The sequence below is a fragment of the Plecotus auritus genome, assembly GCF_963455305.1.
Source record: "Plecotus auritus genome assembly, chromosome: 1".
In the NCBI taxonomy this organism is placed as follows: Eukaryota; Metazoa; Chordata; class Mammalia; order Chiroptera; family Vespertilionidae; genus Plecotus; species Plecotus auritus.
In genome coordinates, this window is record NC_137770.1 from 198,496,570 (window position 1) to 198,513,627 (window position 17,058).

The window sequence follows — 17,058 nt, forward strand, 5'->3', positions numbered from 1 at the left end:
AGACCCTATTTCATACATTTATTCACTAGACTTATTTTTGCACTGTGAGATTATATAAATGTATTCTCTTGGGATTACTGGGATCTGAATTTAAAACTCTGGCTGAAGAGTACTTACAAATGTTCTAACAGTGGTTGACATTTCAGTACAAATTAATTTTCATTTTAAAGTAATCAATATACAACTTTTTATCCAATCCACACCCCTTTTCCTTAACTGGGTCACATTGAGATGAAACAACGTCAAACAAAACAAAATCGTATTAAAATTATACCAGAGCCCGACCCTCTTCCCTCCCCGCCCTAATTTACGCCTCTCGTTGCTCTTTTATCCCCCCTCTAAAAAAATAAGATAGTGCTATCTACTCCCCATGGATATTTTTAGTTTCTAACTTTAGGCTGTGGGATTAAAACACCAAACAAACTAGTAATCCTCATCTGTTTCACAAAAGTGTATCGGGATGATGAAATAAACTAACGTGTGTGAAGAAAAAAAAAACCCTCTGCGTTTCATAACGTCTCAGAAACGATTGATAGTAGCAGCGGTTGGCCGAAGCATAAAAGTGTCGTAAAAGCGACCGCAGAGCGTTAAGGCAGTGAAAGTAATTTGACCCTCGGAGGTTCCCGTAGTCTAGCTCCTGGCTGTGCGTCCCACGTGCTGCTTCCGGTCCTACCCTGATGCTCGATTCCCGGCAGGATCTGGGACGGCTGGTAATTGCCATCCGTGTAGGTTTTTGGTTTTTTTCTTCTTCTTTAAGACTGCCCGCCGCCGAGCTCATCAGCAACCAAAATGTCCAGCAGAAACAACAACAAACTGCCCAGCAACCTGCCGCAGTTACAGAACCTGATCAAGCGGGACCCGCCGGCCTACGTGGAGGAGGTGGGAGTGCGCCGCGGCGACACTAGAGGCCGAGGCGTGCCTGGTTGAAACGCGAGTGGGGTTGGGAGGCGTGCAGTGGAGTTGGGGTCCCTGGCTGGCCGCGTGTGCTACTGAAAGGGACATGCCTTAAGGCTCGTTGTCCACCTCCTGGAAATCTGTCCCTTCGGATTTTTCTACCTGCTCTGTAGACCTCGCTGCCCCGGACCTTTAAATACCTCATTTTGCTTTAGAGAGACAGATGGCGCGCTTCCAACCTCCAACTTCCTTGTAGGTTTCTCTGCCTTTACAGAAACTTCTAACTTGAATTAATTGGTAACACTTGATGTGTCGTTTCTCAGGATGCTGTCAACCGACGTCTGTTGGCCCCGAGAGAGCCCGCGCTCTGCGGTTGGGAAGGAGGTGACATTCTCAAGTATAAGGGATAGACACCGGAGCTTAGTATATTTTGTTAAATCAGGATTCAGTCGAATCGGAAGCTGCCATGATCTGGATATCAGAATTTGCTTCGGAAAAAAGATGAGGTTAAAAATTAAGGTTAGGTTCAGATTGCGAGGGACTTTGTATACTGATTTCATACAAATTGTGAACATTAAGGGTGTTTGAGCCGAGAAGCGACAAATTGAAAGTGGTGATTTTTTAAAATATATTTTATTTATTTTTTTACAGAGAGGAAGGGAGAGGGAGAGAGAGTTAGAAACATCGATGAGAGAGAAACATAGATCAGCTGCCTCCTGCACACTCCCTACTGGGGATGTGCCCGCAACCAAGGTACATGCCCTTGACCAGAATCGAACCCGGGACCCTTGAGTCCGCAGGCGGACACTCCATCCACTGAGCCAAACCAGTCAGGGCGAAAGTGGTGATTTTGATAATATATTAATTTGGAATAGGATGTGTTCTTCAGGTACCCTTTATCTGCCGGTCATTAATGAGATATCTGCTAGGCATCTGCTGCCATTGTTTGTGCTTCTTCCTCACTAGATTGTGATTTGTTCAATGGCTAACACAATTACTGATCTTTTGCCCTTCTTATTTTTCTCCTCCCCCAACTTTTCACTTAGAAATATTTAATTGAATGCTTTTTGCCAAATAGCAGTTTCAGTGGTTTAGGTCACCAATATAGAAAGCCTTCCCAAGGAAAATAAAGAGTAAGAAACAAATACAAGAAATTAAGTAATAGGTGAGATGCTAAGATGTGTAAAGCTGTATACACAGCCATTGACAAAGTAATAGTTGTAGCTGTACAGTGCTCTATTTAAGAACATTGCTTTCAGAGCTAACTAATCCTGACCCTGCTGTTGACCAATTGTGTTGCTTGGGAGCATTAATCACTGAGCCTTTTTAATATGTAAGAAAGACGTAATTCTTTAGAGAATTGCTCTTTCATTCACTTGGTGAAGGCATATGCAAATCCACACATACTGGTATTATACCTACTGTGTGTCAGTATAATTCTAGGCACTGGGGATACAATGATAAATAAGACAGATATGAGAGCCTTCTTCTCTTGGACTTATGTTCTAGGTGGCAGACATATAGTAGTAAGGATTATGAAGAAAGTAAAATTGTATATGAATATGCCTTGATAGTGGTGTCTGGGCTGGGGTGGGATTGGGGAAGAAGTGGGATAAGGATCTGGCCTGAAGCACACTGAGTTCTGGGGTACTCTTCTCACTTTTGTCAATGGCCATAGGGAGTCAAGAGAGATAGGGTCTTATCTGAAGCATGTAGAGTCTGCATGCAGGTCTCTATCTTAAGTCCTATTCTTGGAGAAAGCTGAAGGCCTACCAGTTTTGTTGGGGAATCAAGAGTTATGTTTTTTAACCATGTTAAATTTGAAATGTCTGGTAGACATCCAAACAGATATAGCAGACAATTAATTGGATATATGGATTTGGAGTTCACTAATCATGTAGGGCTTGCAATATTAAGAAATATTCATTCTCATAGTGTCTGTCTCTTGCTCTCTCACTCTCTTCGTTCACACACACACTCAAAACTGTGGTCTATGGATGAAGAGTAGATACGTGGAACTAATTGATGTCTGGTGTTTCAATATTGTTAGGTTGTTGTTAGGATTAAACATAATTAAATGAGATAATGGACACAGTGAGCTTGGCATATAGCAAGTGATGAACAAATGGAAGCTATTATCATTATTTCTGTGTGTCTATTGCTTTTGGCTGTTAATACATCCTATCTATAACTCCAGGATAAAATCTTAATCAGTATTTAAAAGGAGGGGATTTTGACTGGAGTGCTTCATGTACATAAGAAATACATAATTTACATTTCCTGAGATGGTGTTTTTCTGCTGATATAAGTGCTCTGTATGCGCAGACAATGTAATAGGGGTCATTTGGATAGTAAATGTCAGAATAGGGCCAGAACCTGAGTTTTTGACTCTTGGCTTCACTCTTTACACCACACCACCTAAATTTCTAATGATAAATTTAGATTACCTGTGATGTACATAAAGTTTTCAACACTTATTTTGAAAATGCAGGTAAGGAAAGAGTTTCTACATACTTTTGCCACATTTTCTCCATGTCACTATCAAAGACTTAAATGATTTTTCATTCTGTACTGAGCAAGTCATATAATAAAAGGTGACTAACTTAAATTTTATTTTTCTACAGTTTCTACAGCAGTATAATCACTACAAATCCAATGTGGAGATTTTCAGATTACAACCAAATAAACCCAGCAAAGAACTGGCAGAGCTGGTGATGTTTATGGCACAGGTAAGAAGATAATTTCTGTGTAAAACAAAGACCAGTTATTACACATAGTTTGCAGGATATTTTTCCAGTAATATCCAACCTCATTCCATTCAGGAATGAAAGCTTCATTTAAAAGAATTTTCCTCTTTTTAAAAAAAAATGTTTTTATTATTTTTTTAATTTTTACTTTATTAAATATATATTTTTATTGATTTCAGAGAGGAAGGGCTGAGGGAGAGAGAGAAAAATATCAATGGGGATCAATCCCGCAACCTGGGCATGTGTCCTGACCGGAAATCGAATGGTGATCTTCTGGTTCATAGGTCGAGGCTCAACCATTGAGCTACCAGGGCCAGGCAATTTTCCCTCTTTGCAAATTTATTTTCTCTGTGTGGTGAGTTGGAAGATTTTGCTAGAGCTTTTCACAGACCCATCCAGAGCAAAACTATTTGTTTTCTTCAAATTCATTATAAAATCAGATTCTAAATCATGTCACACAAATAAGACTAAGAGGAAATATGAAAGGAGTCAGAAATTTACATGTAGAAGAAAAAGATGATCTGGAACCATCTACCTTTATGAAATAGCCTTTATTCCCCTTTTGCAGAAAATCTGAAATATATGCACATGAATTATAGGAGAGAAAGACAGACTTCAGAATAGTCTTTGTTTTGTTACAGATTGGTCACTGCTACCCAGAACATTTAAGTAACTTTCCTCAAGAGTTGAAAGATCTTCTTTCCTACAATCACACTGTCTTGGATCCAGATCTTCGAATGGTAGAGCCAGTATTTGGATTGATAACTTGTGCTGTTTTGTGTGTATTCTTATAATATGTGTGTAAATTAAAATAGCCTCTCAGCTAAACATCTTTTTAAATTGTATAACAAAATGTGTCACCCCTTCCTTAAAATCCTTCTGTGGCTTCTTATTTATACTTAGAACTAGAGGCCCAATGCACGAAATTCATGCAAGGGCTTTGGCCCCAGCCCCTGCCCGCCACTGCCACCACCACCACCACGGCTGGGGGCCTCTGCCTCAGCCCCCGCCTGCTGCGGCTTTGGAAGGAAGGAAGGACATCCAGTCTAATTAGCATATTATGCTTTTATTATTATAGATAAAACTCAAACGTATTATTGTAGCCTGTAGGTTCTTACATGATCTGCTTCCTGCCTGTGTGTGTGTGTGTGTGTGTGTTAAGTGTGTAATCTCATTGTCTTTTCAGTTATACTCTTATCTTTCAGCATGCTAACCCTCCCAGGATGTTCTTTTCCCTCTTGCATAGGTGATTCCTTCTAGTCATTCAAATCTCATATGCCTGAAGAACTTTAATTTCAACTTAATGGTTTGTATAATGCTTAATTTAATAAATTTATCCATTAAATAGCCAGTTTGAACATTTAAATATTGTTACTCTAGTGGTTGACATTGGGTCCTGGCCAAGATCCGCTTTACCAAGCCAGTGCATCCATTTCCCCTACTTAATGGCCCCCAGCTGCCTGTTCTCTGGAGCACTGTTGTCAGCTAAATGGGACACCTTGTACCTGAGAGGTTTACCTTGCAGCTCACAGCTGGTACCTGACCAACCCAGTGGTATAAAACCCTGACCCTGTCCCTCAAGGTGGGTCCCACTCTCTGTTGCAGTTTGTACTCCAGGGCTTGTGATCTGACTAGAGCTAGTCTCAGCCAGGGACACATCCTTGCTCAGCTTTTCTCTGCCTTATTTTGCTGCCTTACTTCCCTTGTAGACAAATCACTGTGATGAATCGGGCTCTACTTCTAGGGAACTCAACCTTAGGCATTTTAAAATTGTATACGTCAGCTTTCCAAACACCTTTACAGCAAGTAGAACTTACATAAATATTAAGATCACAAAACATTGATATCTTATACAAAAATTTATAAAAATGCTAAGTCCATATATTTAACTCTGTTTATACTTCTCTAAGATTTTATTAATTTGATTAGGCCCAAACAAAAAAGAATGTCATTTCAGACAAACCAAGGTTGCAGGTTTAGGGTTGTCAACTGGTTAACCCTCAGGGTCATAGGACCTGACAGCACAACCCAGGAGGCTTCAAACTCCAACCATTAAGTCAGAGGCCTTTTACTTATGTCATGGAGCTTTTCAAGTTCCTCTGGGTTGTACAGATTTGAGATTTTGAGCATGGAGACTCAGTGTCTTTCCAATTAATTAGGTTTTCTTTCTTTAAGTTTTGTGTGGTACCAAACCAAACTGGTCTGCAAGCATCCTATATAATAAAAGGCTAATATGCAAATTGTCCCCTTGACCCAGAGTTTGACCTGGAGTTCGACTAGGGGCGGGACCGGCCAGCCAACTGCCTGTGGCCCCTCACCCTGGCCCCATAGGGGCAGGCCGCCCAGACCCCACCCATGCACGAATTTGTGCACTGGGCCTCTAGTTATTAAATAAACAAATGTGTGTGTATGTTTCTTTATAGTATTTTATGATGATTAGTAGGTTTTTAAAACACTAATTAAAATTTCTCTTTACTAGGAAACAAGGGATTGAATCTGTGTAATTAGCATTCCTTTTTAGAAGAATCATTTAGAACATACTGATGGATCCTCTTTTTTTATTTTTTTAAATGTATTTTTACTGATTTCAGAGAGGAAGGGAGAGGGAGAGAGAGCTAGAAACATCAATGATGAAAGAGAATCATTGATTGGCTGCCTCCTGCACACCCCCCACTGGGGATGGAGCCCGCCTGGGCATGCGCCCTTGACTGGAATCCAATCTGGGACCCTCCAATCTGCCGGTCAATGCTCTATCCACTACCAGGGGTCCTCAAACTTTTTAAACAGGGGGCCAGTTCACTGTCCCTCAGACCGTTGGAGGGCTGGACTATAGTTTAAAAAAAACAACTATGAACAAATTCCTATGTGCACTGCGGGCCCAGGACGAGTCGGCTGCTAAGCAGGACAGGCAGCAGCACCCGGCGGGCCAGATAAATGTCCTCAGCGGGCCGCATGTGGCCCGCGGGCCGTAGTTTGAGGACCCCTGCTAGCCAAACCAGCCAGGGCGATCCTCTTTTTAATTGGCTATTGTGATGTCCACCTTCAGACTGTCACCACCTGTCGGGTGGGAGCTTCTTTCAGCAATACCCCTGATGTTTTTAAAGCATCCTTGCATTCTGGCAGAAATAGTTCCAAACCCTTTCTTACTCTTTGTCCTGCCCCAATACTTAGAGTCAGCTATTCTCCAAGGATTATTTGTTCCATCGAATGGAGAAGAGAATTAGAGGAAAAATTTGAGTGATGGGGTACTCATAAAAGTTGGTGGTAAGCAAGAGTACTACAACTTGTTGTAGTACTAACAATACTTCAAAAAGAATGCCTTGTAAGGTCACAAATTCAGATTGATTATTCCAGTTTAGTGTATTATGTTATTATTGTTAACCCACCTTTCTTATCTTTGTGGATTCATTGATTACTGGGGTTTTGTCAGATGCTGACCTCCCTGTGTAAAGTAGCCACAATGTATAAATTATATTACCTTGTTTTACTTCCTTTGTGACATGTATTATCTGAGATACTCCTGTTTATGTGCTTACTTGCTTGTCTGTCCTCTCTTTGCTATACTCCCCAGTGTGTAAGGCCCATGAGGGCAGAGACTCTGTTCTGATGCCCGATTAATAGGCTCTTTTGTGATATACATGCTCCATTTTCTTAACTTAATCATTATCTTATAGTATATTTTCTTTTCCATCCTGAGACATTTTGCAAAGCTTTGATCTTGCTGAGAAATAAGAATCTCATCAATCCATCAAGTTTACTAGAACTCTTCTTTGAACTTCTGCGTTGCCATGATAAGCTTCTGCGAAAGGTAAAGAGCAAAGTTGCTTTTTTCATGTATCTCATTTTCCCTTGCAGTAACATAAAACTTGTAGAGTGAAGTCTTGATGTTTCACATTATTGGATATAGTTAAGAATAATTTTAATAGGAAAAAAATCGACCATTTTTTGCATGCAATATGGTGGTAATAGCTAAACATTTATTGAATGCTTACTTTTTGCCAGATACCATACTCAGAGCTTTTAAATATTTATTTGTTTACTCGCTTAATGATACAGGATTTAGTAGTAGTAGTATTTTACAGATGAAAAGGCTGAGGTAGAGTAACATGCCCAGAGTCACACAGATTCTGAGTTGGTGGGGCAGGAATATTAACCCAGGCAGTCTGGCTCCAGAACCCAAGTCCTTTTCGCTGCACTATACTGACTGACTAAATCAGAGCATGGACTGGACATTCATAGCTATAACTGCCCTAACCTCAGCCCCCAAGAAAGTACCTTTTTTGTTATTACTGCTTTCCTATGACTTTGAATTTGCTTATATAAGTAAGATCAGAAGCTGAAGGTTTATAAAAGAAATTTAAGCAAGAAAAATTTAAGTTCACATTTTCGAAGTGTTTAGAGACTGCCACCATTTGATTTTAGCAATTGTACTTCTTGGTCTAACTTGTGGGATAAAAGTTGTTTATAGGAACATGTTTTGGGCACCAATGATACATGTATTGCCAATATGATCTTGCGTGGAGTTAGGGGCTCAGAAAATGGAGCAACTTTTCTTTTTTTTTATGGAGATATAATTCATACACAATTTATCCATTTAAATGTACAATTCAGTGGTTTTTAGTATACTCACAGAGTTTGCAATTATCACAACAACCAATTTTAGAACATTTTTATCACCCTCAAAAGGAATCCCATTCCCATTAGCAATCATTCCCCATCCCCCCATCTCTCCCAATCCCTAGGCAACCATCCATCTATTTTTGGTCTTTATAAATTTGCCTACTCTGGATATTTCATATAAATGGACTCATACAGTATGTAGCTTTTTGTGTCGGGCTTCTTAGCATAAAGTTTTTAGGGTTTATCCATGTGGCAGCATATATCAGTATTTCTTCATTCTTTTTTGTTGCCAAATGCTATTCCATTGTATGATTATACCACATTCATAGGTTATTGGACATTTGGGTTGTTTTCACTTTTTGACTATTTAAGAGTGGAATTATGGGATTATATGGTAACTCCATGATTAACCTTTTCAGGGCAGTTTTCCTTTTGCATTTTAGCTGCTGCTTTTTATTTTGTTTTTGGTCTTTTTGTGATAAAATATAAAGTAGATAATATTAAATCCTCTTGTACATTTGTACTTTTCTCCAAATTAAGCAAAGTTTGAAATGTTGGTTAATATATGTATATATGTTTTTGTTTCTTTTCCTCAGACTTTATACACACATATTGTGACTGATATCAAGAATATAAATGCAAAACACAAGAACAATAAAGTGAATGTAGTAAGTACCCTTTTGTTTTCCATGTTGCAGCATTGTACCATCAGTGTATTAAGGCTTCTTTCTCCTCTTTTTCTTTAGGTGCTGCAGAATTTCATGTACACCATGCTAAGAGACAGCAATGCAACTGCAGCTAAGATATCCTTGGATGTGATGATTGAACTCTACAGAAGAAATATCTGGTAATGTATATGTATTTGTCGCTTGAGAAATAGAATCTTTGGTTTATTTGTAATTACTACAGAGCACATGCACAATTATTTTTCTTCATCTTGAGTAAAAATGGAAGTAAAAATGCAGAGGCAACAACACTGGTTACCATTTGTTGAGCACATACACCTTATATTACATTGTTCTCCCTTCAGAACAAAGTAATGCAGCTTACCTGGAATTATTCACATTTGATAGGTATTGACACTAAAGTCATAGAGTTTAAATTTAGTAACTAATAAAGGGAAGAGATAAAATTCAAGCCCAGATCTGTCTTGACTCTGAAATCTGTGCTTTTTCTACTTTGCCACTCTGGCAATTTTTAAGTCAATTTATCCTATTTTTGTAAAATGTCATGTTTTATGAACTTTGGTTTGTTGGTACAGTGCAGTGGTCGGCAAACTGCGGCTCGCGAGTTTGCCGACCACTGGGATAGGGGCTTAACCACAAGGAACAACAACAGCCTGTAATTATTGGAATCGAGAGTCTAGGTCAGTGGTCGGCAAACAGTCAACAGAGCGGCAAACCACGGCTCATGAGCCGCATGTGGCTCACGAGCCGCATTTTGCTGATCACTGGTATAGTGCATCCAACTCATGTCTTTTGCTTTTCTTATTTATTTATTTACTTACTTACTATAAAAGTAGTAATATTCATTGCAATAGAAAATTTGAAGAAGCCAGAAAAGTCTTTTTAAAATATTATTGATAGTCTCACCACCCAGAGACAGTCACTATTAATAATTTATAATTCCTCCTGTCTTTAGCATGAATTTTTTCCCTTAGAATGTTGCTATATTAATAGATTTTCATTTGTTTCACTTCTCTTCAATAGGCTCCTATACCATTAAAATTTTCCTAAGGGCATCTTTTTGTTTTTTGGGGGTTTTTTTAGAGAGGAAGGGGAAGAGAGAGAAGCATCGATTTGTTGTTCCACTTTTTATGCTTTCATTAGTTGATTCTTGTATGTCAAACTCAAAGGCTAACACGGGCCAAATAAACAAGGTTTAAGTTTATGTGGGCTGCAAAAAAACAAAAGCTTCAATTTTCATAGAAATGTAGGTTGATTTCAATAGAGACATGCTAAATACAAAGGGCTGAAATAAATGAGTAATCATTAACATAAAATAATAGAACATTTTAATAAAAATTAATTTTTTTTCTTGAACATTAACTTACCAGACATTGAGTAACTATACAAATTAATAAGTGTAATGCAAATAAACCTATTTTTCTTGTTCTCCAAAAGCGAAATATTTCCTGTTGCGCACACCGATCAAGTCAGTCCAAGACTAGTGACATGGTAGCTGGCTGCTAAAATATTCGCTGCTAGTATTAGTGGAGAAAAATGGTGCATCTGTGCATAAGGCGCATAAGGGAAATGAATGCAATGCAATTATAGTAATCAGTCATTAGCGAACGTTGTAGTTTGTTATTAATAATTATGTATGACAGGATATTGTAAAAATTAAGTTACGAAATTTTTATTAAACGTTTCTTACATACCGTTATATTGGCTGGGCTGCAAAAATATGCGTTGTGGGCTGTATGTGGCCCGTGGGCCACGAGTTTGACGTGCTTGATGTATGTGCCCTGCCCAGGGATCAAACTCGCAATCTTGGTGTATCGGGATGACGTTCTAACCAACTGAGCTACCCAGCCAGGGCGTCTTAATGACTGAGTAATTTTCTGAAGTAAGACTGAGCTTAAATTTAATTAGTATTAAATTAAGTAATCAAACTGTGATTGACCAGCAACTTATGACTTTTTAAAATTATTATAGCTATGAATTCTAACATGTCAGAAATATTTATTATATTATTTATTTTGTGCCATTGTATGTGCTGTCAAATAAAATAGAATGAAAACTTACTTTATAACATTCATTTGTCTTCCCCCAGGAATGATGCCAAAACTGTCAATGTGATAACAACTGCCTGTTTCTCTAAGGTCACCAAGGTGAGCACCTGTATGGCTGTGTGAAGGCACTGTCTGTGAGTGGTCTGCTTCTCCACAGAGAGTGACGGAGAATGGTATATGAGGAAGAGGGAGTCTGTAGTTTATTTTACTGGTGCTCTGTGTATATGCCATTTCTTGGCTCATCAACCTGTGCTTTAGAGGAGTCAAACAAAATTATCATGAAGGTTTTTTCCCCCTTTTTATTGAATGTACTGGGATGATACTGGTTAATTATAATGGTTTCAGGTGCGCAATTCTGCATATCATGAGTGTTTTAAAATGCTGTGTATTAAACAATAGTGTAACTTTTATGTTTTTCCTGTAATTGTTGACTGTTTTATTGGGCTCAGACACAGCTGAAAGATATTTAAGAATATGTTTCACTTTCTATTAAAAGGACTGTAATGTCACTTTTTTGTAGGGGGGGGTAGAAATTTTTTTAATTGATTTTTTTATTTTTAGGGAGAGAAACATTGCTTTGTTGTTCCACTTATTTATGCATTCATTGGTTGATTCTTGTATATGCCCTGACCAAGAATCAAACCCACAACTGTTATGTATCAGGACGAGGCTCTAACCAACTGAGCTACCCAGCCATGGCATGTAAATTCTTGACAGTCTACTTGAAGGATAACTATGTAGAGCCTAGATGTTTTTATCTAAGATTTTTTTAATTATATATTTTTTAGGACAAGTTATGTTATAAAAGCATTATGTTTTAATTGAGAAAATGAGCCCAAATCCCATTATTTTTAATTTTTTCTTTAGATCCTTTTGTGTACATTTATATAAAGAGTAGACAGAAGTATTTATTCTTTGTTGTAAGGTGGGATGAGTAATTTTTTCTTCTGATTGGTCTTTAGATATTAGTTGCTGCTTTAACATTCTTCCTTGGGAAAGATGAAGAGGAAAAACAGGACAGTGACTCAGAATCGGAGGTTAGTTTAACCATAGATGCTTCTGAATTTTACAGCTTATGAGATTTCATTATTGCTCTCAGGGAAAATGATAAAATCCATGACTGCTTACATTAGAAAGGAACTTACATGTTACCTTTATCCTTTATTGAGTTCGGCCATGCGGAGATTTTATAGTTTAGAATTTGTCACTTAACTTCAGTAAGATTGGTTAAGTAACTAGTAAAACTTAGATTCATTCACCCTTGTTATTCTAAAGCAGTTACTATACCTCACTATATAAACTTAGAATGAAAATTGCTGCCAACACATTTTTGAGGTGAGCATCAACATCATAGGAGTTCCAAGTGGGGGAATGGAGAGGAGTAATATCGTGGCATCTTTAAAAGGAAAAATCAAGATACATGATGTTATGAAATTTTATTAATTAAAAAGTACTTTTAATTAAATTTAAAAGGAGAAAAAATTTCCCTTCCCATTTTAGCATTTTTATAAGAATACTGGAATCCTATATAATAAAAAGCTAATATGCAAATTGTCCCCTTGGGAGTTCAACCGACTGGGAATTTGACTGCTCGCTATGATGTGCGCTGACCACCAGGGGGCTAATCTCTTCACCTTCTTTTCAATCCCCCCCACCTCCACCTCCACCCCCTTCTCCTCTGGCCTTTGTCAGTCTGTTCCATGTATCCATTCCTCTCTTTGTATTTTGTTCCTCTCTGCCATATGCTTTTAACCTCCACATCATATTTCTGAATATGAATGTATTGTAGTTTAAACATTTTCCTGTTCATAAATATTTGTTTCTAGTTCTTTTTTTCAAATTAGAGCAAAGTTGCAGTCTGTCAATATATTATACTTCAATAAAAATTAAAAGGAAAATTAAAAAAGAAGGATGTTTTATGCTTTGAGACAGCATAGAGGGACCTGGAGAGTATTATGCTAAGTAAAATAAGCTAAAGAAAGATAAGTATCACATGATCTCACTCGTATGTGGAATCTAATGAACAAAATAAACTGATGAACAAAATAGATCCAGAGACATAGAAGCATGGAACAGACTGATGAATCTCAGAGGGAAGGCAGGGGTGGGTGGAGAGAGATTAACCAAAAAATTTATATGAATAACCCATGGACACAGACAATAGTGTGATGAAGTCTGGGCAGGGGAGAGGTACAGGGTGGAGGAGGTCAATGGGGAAAAAGAGGGACATCTGTAATACTTTCAACAATAAATATAAATTTTAAAAATATTGATATTTTAAAAAAATGAAAATACAAAGGTAAAAATCAATGCTGCAGTCAAAATCTTTGTTTATGCCTGTTTGTGCACATGGGAAATATTTTTTATTGAATTTTAGAAATCCTGTTCATTTTTAATGGCTGTGTTCAAAGAGTATAAGTACAAAGAAGTGGTTGAAAGGATTACTCTTAGCTTCTGTGCAGACTTTCTTTATTTACAGTTTTACAAAGTAGGTTTTTTTTAGGATGAAGGACCAACAGCAAGAGACCTGCTAGTGCAATATGCCACAGGGAAGAAAAGCTCCAAACACAAGAAAAGGTTGGAAAAGGCTATGAAGGTGCTCAAGGTGAGATTTGTACCTGGGAAATGAGGGTAGGAATCATTAGAATATAGAAAAGATTTTTAGCAAAAGCTTTTAAGAATTTGAAATAAAGCACATTTCTGAAAGACTTAGAAATGCGTAATGAGTTTTTAAGCACTAATTTTGGGATGAATTTAATTTTCAGCTCTAGCAAAATCTGTGACTTGAATAAATTAGATTAAATTTACTTTTCACTTGTTCTGATTGAGATGACCTGTATTAGGATATCTTTGGTAGGCATATCATCTCAGAAGAGTACATTTTATATTTTATAATGATTATTCTGAAAATCATTAATTTGGCCCTTATGTGGTTAATTTTTGTATTACCAAATTCCTTTTAAGTTTTACCAGTGAATCTTAAAAGACAAAAACCATCTATACTCTTTTTATGAAAGATTTTGTCTTTTTTTTAAAACAGTATGGTGGACTTGATGACAGCTTTTAGCACATTAGCACATTTTTAACCCCAAGGGCCTCATTATTGTAATTCAGAAGATAAATGCTTTTCCTTTCCCTTTGTTTCAGAAACAAAAGAAGAAGAAAAAACCAGAGGTGTTTAACTTTTCAGCAATTCACTTGATTCATGATCCTCAAGGTACTATAATTATGACTTGGCCTGATCTCTGCCTAGTTAGTTTCCTACCTTCAGAGTTACCAGGGAATATAAGATCCCTGGGGCTTAATAGACAATCAGTAAATACTTAGTTGTCACTAGTTGGTGGTAGCTGTTACTAGTTTATGTTCTGAAATAGTGATTCTCAGTCATAGCAAAATGAGAAAAATGTGGAAGAACAGCTCTCTGAAATTTTTATTTTAACAACACAATAATGGTAGGACAGACATTGTGCTTGACCAAATAAAAAATTGACAATCTTTTGTCCTTTAAAAAAACCCAAAAAACTGACCTGTGTAAACCAAAAGTTGGAGAAACCATATTCTAGAACACCAGTTCTCAAACTGGAATGCAAATTGGACTCACTTAGAGAATTTGTAAACTGTACTGGTGCTTTGGTCCTGTTATCCCAAGAGACTGATTAGTTGGTATTGGGTGCAGTTGGACATTGGGGCTTTTATTTTATTTTATTTTTATTAGTATTGATTTCATAGAGGAAGGGAGAAGGAGAGAGAGACAGAAACATCAATGATGAGAGAGAATCATTGATCAGTCGCCTCCTACATACCCCACACTGGGGATTGAGCCCACAACCTGGGCATATGCCCTGACCAGGAATCAAACCGAGATCTCCTGGTTCATAGGTCGATGCTCAACCACTGAGCAACACTGGCTGGGCGACATTGGGGCTTTTAAATGCTCTGTACAGTAGTGTTTGCTGGCCCCTCCTCTAGGTCAGTGTTTCTCAAACTTTAAGGTGCATATAGAATCACCTGGGGATCCTGTTAAAGTGCAGATTGATTCAGTAGGTGTGGGTTGGGACCTGAGATTCTGTATTTCTAAGAAACTACCATGTGGACCAGCTGCTGGTGGTCTGTGGACCACATGTTGAGAAACAAGTTGAAGAACAACTGTTAAATGGAGCACCTATTAAACAGTCACTCAGCATGTTGATGCTAAAAACCTTGAGCATCCTTAAGACAACTTGGGGCATTATTGAAGCTGTATTGACGTGTGTGTGAATCTTTTCACCTTCTGTCATACTGCTATTTTTACCATCCTGGTTCAGCAGAGTGATTTCAGGTATAGCCATACCAGGGTCGCTGATCTAACTACTGCCTTTCTCTACATCTGTAAGATAATGTTGTACAGACCATGGACCCATAGTGTACTTTTCTGATACTTTCTTTTAGATTTTGCAGAAAAACTACTAAAGCAGCTAGAGAGCTCTAAGGAGAGGTTTGAAGTGAAGATGATGCTCATGAACCTCATTTCCAGATTGGTGGGAATTCACGAGGTTTGAATTACATTGTTTCTTTCGATGGATATTGGAAATAGAATTATTGTTGCTAAAAAAAAGCGTCTAAGGTAGAAGAGTGGCTTAATTTATCCCCCCAAAACATTTAAATTCATACAATTTAGAGAAGAATAAAATCTTTTACTCTGAAAATACTGTTTTTATATATTTTTTTCTTATTAGTAAGTATGAATGTTGAATTGTATATATATTGTTTATGGACAGGACATTTTGTGTTCTATTTTTCTTCTTATTTAACTTTGTTTCACCTATACATTTTTCTGAGCCAACACAACGTACATATTTTTATTGCCTATTCCTAACTTCCATACCCCTCTAGTGGGAGATTGTCATGTTTGCAAAGCTGAATTCTGTGCTCATTTATTTTATATTAAATTAGACTGCAAGAGCTCCTTGGTGATATAACGTATATACATATTATATATACGTATGGAAACTTCACACATACTCTTGGACCAAATGACATTGTAGAAAAGATTCCCAAAAATTTAGGCCATGAAGAAATGACCATTGAGGTTGCTCCCCATCGTTTTGCTCTTGTGATTAGTGCCACTATTCTGAAAATCATTGAATATGTTGCTTTCTTCAAAAAAAATTTTTAATTAAAAAAGTAAAATAGGTTTGGCTTATTTATTGAAAATTAAGCGGTATAGACATAGATCAACTTAAAAATGAAAGCACTCATTCTCTTTCTCTAAGAAAAACAACACTTTAGTGAATAAATTGCTTTTTCTCTATGGTCTGCAGACCTAAGGCAGGATTACCAAGTCAATCCTTGATATATTTGTGTGGTAATTTTATGTCCAACCTGAATTTGAGCTTGATAACCAAAAGTGATTTGTAATTTAAGCATGGTTGATGGAAATGATACAGAGTTTCACAACTGACTACAATTGGACATCCATCTTTATATTGAACCCAAGCCTTCCCTATTATTTCTCTGGCCATGGTTTTGTTCTGTGGCTAAAATAGAAAAAATTAATTTATTTTCACATGATGAACTTTGATAAAGACTAGTCCATCTCCAAATTTCCTCTTCTTAAAGTTAAAAATTGCAATTTCTTGCCCTGGCTGGTGTGGCTCAGTTGGTTGGAGCATTGTCCTGTACACCAAAAGATGGAGGGTTTGATTTCCGGTCAGGGCACATACCCAGGTTGTTGGTTCAACCCCAGATGGGAGGCAACCAATGCATGTTTCTCACATTGATGTTTTTCTTTCTCCCTTCCTCTCTCCTCCACTCTCTTTCTCTAAAATGAATTTTTAAAATGGCAATTGCTTTAATAACTGGACCCATGTCACCTTGATTAGGTATACTCCAGAGTGGTAGTGTTGTTTTTTCTCTAAAATAGAGCTCAGAGTAATTCCTCCAAAGTGGTTGGTCTAGTATCTAATAATAAAACCAGAATTGTGGCGTTTTGGTGATTGGATTATACTAGATGCTATTTAGATTTGAACTTAGTGATATAATTGGATTTGGAAAAATGAACCTGTAGTTTAGCTTTAGTTACAG

At 37.5% G+C, this 17,058-nt stretch overlaps 1 protein-coding gene across 2 annotated transcripts in view; it reads left to right on the forward strand.

Moving 5' to 3' along the window:
• Nucleotides 1–643: 643 nt before the first annotated feature.
• The window catches only part of SDAD1 (SDA1 domain containing 1), a 29,898-nt gene continuing 13,483 nt past the window's right edge, over nt 644–17,058 (forward strand). Inside the window, exons 1-11 of one of the 2 annotated variants that reach the window (XM_080643697.1) lie at nt 644–879; nt 3,519–3,623; nt 4,283–4,381; nt 7,339–7,449; nt 8,858–8,929; nt 9,008–9,108; nt 11,037–11,094; nt 11,958–12,032; nt 13,499–13,600; nt 14,143–14,212; nt 15,424–15,527. In XM_080643697.1, coding sequence (XP_080499823.1) covers nt 790–879; nt 3,519–3,623; nt 4,283–4,381; nt 7,339–7,449; nt 8,858–8,929; nt 9,008–9,108; nt 11,037–11,094; nt 11,958–12,032; nt 13,499–13,600; nt 14,143–14,212; nt 15,424–15,527 — 987 coding nt within the window. In that variant the 5' untranslated portion in view covers nt 644–789. The remainder of the gene's footprint in view (nt 880–3,518; nt 3,624–4,282; nt 4,382–7,338; nt 7,450–8,857; nt 8,930–9,007; nt 9,109–11,036; nt 11,095–11,957; nt 12,033–13,498; nt 13,601–14,142; nt 14,213–15,423; nt 15,528–17,058) is intronic. The other variant, XM_080643698.1, reaches the window with a different exon arrangement.